The 7257-nt window shown below is 38.6% G+C and overlaps 1 protein-coding gene across 1 annotated transcript; it reads left to right on the top strand.

The window, feature by feature from the left end:
- Nucleotides 1–2198: 2198 nt before the first annotated feature.
- Nucleotides 2199–6329, top strand: LOC106942785 (proteasome subunit beta type-7-like; the record flags this gene model as incomplete). Its single annotated transcript, XM_015026122.1, has 5 exons — nt 2199–2342; nt 4333–4391; nt 4493–4644; nt 4992–5018; nt 6079–6329. Coding segments are annotated over 5 exons (494 nt in total), but the record flags the coding sequence as incomplete, so codon positions are not given.
- Nucleotides 6330–7257: the final 928 nt, after the last annotated feature.

The raw sequence follows: 7257 nt of genomic DNA, 5'->3' as shown, positions 1-7257 counted from the left end.
TCAATTAAAAAAATCCCTTTTGCTACTGAATTATTAAATAAATAGACATAAGGGCTCAAGAAAACGGATATCTATAGTTTTTAATGTGAAAAAGAGGGCTCCCACTGGTATTTAGGGAAAAAAAAAATCCATGACTCTCCATGACCTTCAGTATTATTTTCCATGACCCACATACAACAGGTTGAGAAAGAAAAGTGTATGACTGACAGACTAACCCCACCAAATTGAACTATAGCGTCAGACACGCTCTACAAGTCAAATGCTTCAAATCGGGCCGCGCTAGAAGCCCTCAACAATCCACAACACCTTCACATAGACTTTGAACGTAAATCAGACGCACTTGGTGCTCAAAACGCATTTGGTGTGAACGCATTGTAAAGCTAGTCACACTTTTTTAAGCCCACGTTGAGCGTGTGCGAGCAGAGCATTCACATCACTTTTCTGTGACTTCTGCTGTTTTCTTGCTCTTTAAAGCGATATGTTGCATGTTTTCAGTTAGGAAACCAGTTTCAAAGCAGTACTGACTTTTAGCATCATTAAAAATACGACATGCAAAGCAAAACACAGCCATGGTGGATGGAGAATAAATCTGTCTATGTTTGGAGGTACTCACCACTTGGAGCTGGTTTTCATAACGCCATCTGGAGAAGAATCATTTCTGATTTTTTCTTTTTTTTTCTTTCTTTTTTGTAAACCTGTTCCAATGCTTAAAAATTAATATCCATATTTTGACAGCTCCCTGCTTCTTGCTCACTCCAGTAAGTCCACACGAACTCATCCAAAGCGCAGGATCAGTATTGCACGGATTATCCGTGGTCATCGTTGCGACTGGCGAAGAAGATTGCATTTCTATCGCCTCCAACTCCACAGACGCCAGATGGGACCGTAGAGTCACTGTTAGCAAGGCGAATGTTTTGAGAACCAGAGAAGAATTATGGGGTTTAAAAAAACCCTATTAACTTAGATATTTTCTTCATCACCTCTCTGCCGTGCTCTTCTTTTTCTTTCCTGTGCTCTGTTGTCATACTTTCTGTAGTCTGCCATCATGAGAAATTACTCCCTGATGATTATTGCTTATTCCCGATGATTAAATGGACATCTTCTCCCACTCCAAAACAAACATTGGGCATGTCTTGGAACGCCACGTGCGAGTTAAAGGGGGAGGCGATATGTGGCAGCGGCAACAGAAACGCGTAATTAGTAAGTCGCGTTATTGCTTGAATTTTAATCAGTATGTTTTGCCTCTAGTGAAAACAAGGATGTTAACAAATAAACTGGATGGTATGCTGGCAATTTAGTGACACTTACACAGTTACGGTCTTGACTGGTCTTGAAATAAAATCCCGAGTCCTCAAGGTCCGACACCGAAACGAGACCAAATGCGGTTGTGTCGGAGACCAGAACCACAGAAACACACACATCACAGGAAAACCCCCTAGCATTTTTGGCCTTATTTACAAATTCCATTACCTGAAATGAAACTTTTACTTTCCAGGTTTTCCATGACCGGTACAAACCCTGGAACCATTTCTATTCTGTCCATTCACCTTTCCAGAGTTTCGAGAACTCCTGGTAGTTTATGGAACGTCTTTAGAAATGTGAACGCTCACATTAGCATTCATGACGTTTATTCTGCTGCTGCATGTTTAGCATTGAGATTTTAGGTTTGAATAGCTTCACTGATAAGCTAACTCCTATTAGCACAACTTGAACACAATAGGCTTTTCCAGCGTTCATAAATTCAAAATCCAATCATATTGGGTTTTGAAACAAAACCCAATATGATTGGCTAAGCAACTTGGCCAATAGCAGCTTATCCGTATGTTGCTGTTTTCTGATGTGGCTTGTGCATCATATTTGCAGTTGTGCCTGAAATATGTGAATATATAAGTAAAAAATGTATTGTGTTAAAAAAATGGAACACATTAAAGTCTACAATTAAAGCAAAATTAACTTTTAGAGTTCCCAGCTCTACTTTTTACTGTCACTTCTCTGCTTTTCATGGAGCTTGTTCTGCACATGCTGGCTTTCACATTCAGCAGTGGGACTCTTTGCCCAGGCAGCCGGAAACCAAGATGCTATTCATGGCATCACACTGCAATCAGTCTGTAAAATATCTAGATTTTTGTTGTTGTTTTGTTTTTGTTTAACTTTGTTAAATGTGTAATTTATCTGCTTTTTGACTTGTGAGTGAGCAGTTTTGTGTGTGTGTGTATGTATCTTCAGGTATCAGGGCTACATTGGCGCTGCTCTGGTCCTTGGCGGAGTGGACTGTAATGGACCTCACCTGTATAGCATTTACCCTCATGGTTCCACTGACAAGCTGCCCTACGTCACTATGGGTCAGTTTGTCTCATTAATATAGCTTCTAGCTTTTCTGATAGTTTAAATGCAAACCATAGTTTCATTCAGGGGTGGAAATTAACACCCGCCACTGGCCAAATGCAGGTAAAAGTATGAAGTGGCCTGTAAATTGGAGCAATGCACCCGCCACTGTGGCGGGTTGACAATTTGAACAGAAAAAAAAAAGAAGCTGCATTCAGTTTGAACATCTGTCCAGGGGAGGACTGACTGTCTGGACTACAGACTGATGCATTTACTGTCTATATCTGGCAGCCCTACACTGTCATAATTTAACAAAAAAAAAAAGTATACTAAATATAATTTTTAGCGACCGCGACAGTCCATTGGTTGATTTTATTGACGGACATTGGGCTTCAATAAGCCCAATGTCCGTCAATACATTGTACCCGCCCCTCCCCTCTAAGGTTATAAATAGAGCCATTTCAGCTAAATGTTAGTTGCTAACCGGAGTCTGAGAAAAGTGAGAGATACAGGTAAGAAAAAGTACAACAAAAGCCAAAATGCGCATAAGCCCATTCAGAAAAATGTGTCAAACTAAGTGATATGTTTACCACACAAACTTTGACCGCTGGAGCAGATTAGTTAGCGATTCAGGGGCTTTATTATCGTCGGAGGAGGATGACTATGTGAGAGAACAGGGACAGAATGAGGAAGAGTTCGGAATAGCTGCTGCTACCTGGCAAAAAGGAGTGAAAATGTTCATAAAGGAAAGTTTCATGCGCACCGGAGGGTGGGTGGGTGGGTGTGCGTGCGTGCGTGCGTGCGAGCGAGCGAGTGAGAGACCATCCGTCCATGAGGAGGAAATCAACACTAAGCTCCAGGTAGTCAGAAAAACTCTGGAATAATGACGGCCTGTGGAATTAATAATGAACACATTCTGAGATATTTTAGTAATAATAATTGTGAATTTCAATAGAAAACGTAATAATTAAGGGAAAACAAAACAGTTAAAAAAACAGCTATTGATACCATTTAAAAATATTTTATAATAAATACTATCTGGGGGAGTTGTAGCCAAAATGGAGAAATGTTCAACATATGATTGCAAGAATGTTAGGGTTGTGTAGATAAAGTTTGCCGTTAGTAATTACATCAAATGAACTTATTGCACTTACAACCCTGTTAAGGTATCCGTGCTTATGTTAAATTATTATGTATAAGTACATGTGTATGGTAAACTTATTGTCAGTAAATCGGTTTTCATAGAGTTAAGAATAAATCATATTTTATATAATTTTCTTGTACTAGTGGGGTTTGTAATAAAAAAAACAGAGGCTGGTGAAATGTTTAAGTGGCTGGTAAAAAAAAAATTAATTTCCACCTCTGGTTTCATTTATTTGTTTTTACATTGTTTTTGTTCCTTTTATCCTCACTTGTTTCTGGGTAGATGTGGAAGAGTCAGTAATTTATACAGTAAAATGGATGTTTCCTTATTAGATTGCCACTATAATTTTCAATCAGTCTTCATTTGATGGTTTTATTTTCTAAACCAGGTAGAGGTTCAGATTCAGATTAGGGTTTTTTTGTCCTGTGCAGGTTAAGACAAAGTCAACAGGATGAGAAGAACTGCTTGACTCACTACAAAATCGAGAAATACTAATCACATTCAGTAGAAGTACACAAAAAATGTGTGGGTTCAGTTCAGGCTCAATAAAAACTACGTTTAGAAATACTACTCAGTTTATTCTTACTGCCTCGTACTTGCTACTATGCTTTTTTCTTTTCTGATGTAGTTTTTTGGAAGACACTTTAACGTTCTTTATTAATTGCACCTTTCTGCATCAGCAGTCTCTTCTCCCTGAGGCTTGTTTCTTCTTTGAATAAATCTGTACCACATTGTCTGTCAATAACGAAGCAGTCTTATTTCTCCCTTGGAGTTGGTCTTTCAAATCCCGGTAACCCAAAGCATTGTGGTTACTGAGGTTAGGACAGTGTTAGGTCAATGACCCAAGTCTCACTCTTCTTAAGGCTCTGGCTCTCTGGCTGCCATGGCTGTTTTTGAAGATCGCTACAAGCCAGACCTGGAGGTGAGCCAGTCACTGCTGTTGATCTGCTCAGTTTAACATCAGTTCAGTAACCATGATGGTTCATGCTTCACCTGAGCTTCCATGTTGCTGCTTCCTATTAGGAGGAGGAAGCCAAGCGGCTGGTGCGTGACGCCATCGCTGCAGGCATCTTTAACGACCTGGGTTCTGGCAGTAACATTGACCTCACCGTCATCACCAAGGGCAACGTGGACTACATTAGACCACACGATGAGGCCAACAAGAAGGGGGTCAGGTGAGAACTACTGCAACATCTGAATCTTCAATTGGATACTTCCTGCAGATTCAGACTGAATGTTATCAGTTTGATACATGTTGCTTTATAACATGTCTTAAAACGGCCCTGAGACTGCTGGCTCTAGAGCCTATTACACTAGTGGGCTACTGCATCCCACTAGTGTAATGGGATGCACCAGATTAATCCCATTTCACTAGTGCATACTTGTTGTGGCATTACTCATGTTACAATTTGTCTCACCATGAATACAGTGCATCACGTGTCTTGCATCATGTGTCCTAAAAAGCAGTTTTATTGCATGAACCTTGGCTGACAACTTGTTTTATTCCTTGTTCTCCCTGAAGACTAAATGAGCTTGAGGCCTTGCAGCTGTAAGTAAGATGGAGTGTTTTAGTGCAGACTAACTTACCAGCCACCATAACTTGTCAGAGTTCTCTACTAACCAGCTCTTACCAACTTTGTATAGCTAGAAGAGATGTGCCGATCAATCGGCCACCGATTTCCAACACTCACCCAGATGTGCATTACAGTCAGAAAGCTAAACAAACAACCCAAAAAATAAAGTCATCGGGCTAGCGGTGCAAGATGCTGGATTATGCCCTCTGCTGTTAGATTATGCGCTATTGATATTTCACAGATGTAGCGCTGTCCAAGCTCCATCAGAAAGTGGACTCTTATATTGAACAGCTTCTTAAAGCTGCACCATGTAACTTTTAAAAAAGTTTTTACATTAGCATTAAAACTTTTGTTGTGTCGTAATACGAAACATAAAATCTCTGAAGAAAAATAATCGAGCTCCTCTTTCTCCTCCTTGTGTTCTGCAGAATTACACAGCTCAGTAAGAAACAACCAATCAGAGCACCACAAAACAATTAGCCATGCTCTCAGGAAGTTTTGATTTAGTATATTAGGATTGTTTATTTGAAAACAACCTGCATTTGACTTAGAATGTTATTCTTTTTCACTTGAAAAGTGAATGACCGTGTTGTGAGATTTACTTGACTTGTGTATAGTTTAGGCTGTTGAGCCTTAGTGTTAAATATTATTTTACTGCTTGCAGATTGTTCGGTTGTCCTTTTGACTGAATACTTGCTGTGTTGTTCCTGCAAGTATTTAGCATGTTTTATGTCTAAATTATTGCCAGATCATTGTTCCAAATCACATGGTAGCATATAAACCTAAAGCAAAAAATTAACAGCCAATCCAGGTGATCGGCATTGATCGATGATCAGCCCTTATGGGTGATTGGAATTGACTGCAAAAAACCTGATCGGAGCATCCCTAATAGCTAGCATGCATGGCTTGCCTGTAGGCTGATGGTTCTTGTTGTGTGCAAATGAACCATGGATTTGAATTTGTCTTTGTTCTTGATGTGGTCCACACATAATGAATAAGGATTTATACTTTATCTTGTTCTTTTTCTCAATGTAGAACCGGTGATTACAAGTACAAAAGAGGAACAACTGCTGTGTTATCGAAGTGTGTAACCCCGCTGGACCTGGAGGTGGTGGAGGAGTCCATCCAAACCATGGACACTTCCTAAAATGTTTTTTTTTTTTTTGATGTACCTCTCCCCTTTAGAACACCTGACACACACATTATGTCCATGGTCAACAATAAAGTTTCGAGTTGACAAATTCATTTTTTTTTTTTTTTTAATCAAGATCAACATTTTAGTTCAACAAATGAGGAACACATATTACCATTGTTGGCAGTACTTTTAAGAGATTTTCAATAGTGAATAATTCAGACTGAAAATGAAAGACAAAGGCTGAATCCAGTTCAGGTTAGTGACACATAAGTGAAATATTTTGCTTATTCATTCTGGCTCTGCAAAGCATACTGCTAAAAACTGAAACTGTAAAATTGTAATTGGCATTTTTATTAAATCAAGCTGAAAGAAATTGCATCACTTTCTTAATTTTGAGGAAAATAACTTAGAAGAAAAAGCAAAAAGAACAATAGGAAATAATAGAATCTAAATAAACGGGCAGACGGAAAAAATAAAAAGGGAGAAAATGCAGAGGCAATATTAGAGAAACTACATCAGTGTATGAAGAAAATGCAGAGTATGGAAAATGTATTAAAAAATGAGAAACTAAATAAATTGAGAAAACTAAAACTGGAAAATTAAGTGATGAGTTGATACAGTAAATCACTGTATAATCAAATCAGTTGTGACAATCCTTGCATTTTATAATTTGGATGAAGTGTTTGGCACATTACTCACTTTATCAAGCCATTTATTTTTATATTTGTTCTCAGTTTTGGCAGGATCCCGTTGTCCATAGAAACTAAATTCTTAAACCTGAAAATGTTGAATTCTTCCTAAGCATGGGGCTGGATTTTCTCTGCTGTTTATGAGCACAAAAGTCATAAACATCACGTATAAACGGCTCACTTGGTGGCTTCAAAAGCCTTCCTACTAATCCAATTTGAATAACTTTTGGACCAAGCATATTGAAAAGGTTTTAAAATGGCACTGAAGCTGCAGTATGTAACTTTTTAATAAAAAAATATCTTTTTAGATATTTGTTGAAACCGTCACTGTGCCATGACAGTATAGCATGAGAGAGAATCTGTGAAAAAAAACTTGAGCTCCTCTGCTTT

Source organism: Poecilia latipinna, unplaced genomic scaffold, assembly GCF_001443285.1.
Source record: "Poecilia latipinna isolate Pla-1442-1.1 unplaced genomic scaffold, P_latipinna-1.0 Scaffold4555, whole genome shotgun sequence".
In the NCBI taxonomy this organism is placed as follows: domain Eukaryota; kingdom Metazoa; phylum Chordata; class Actinopteri; order Cyprinodontiformes; family Poeciliidae; genus Poecilia; species Poecilia latipinna.
This window is presented reverse-complemented; position numbering and strand designations above follow the sequence as displayed.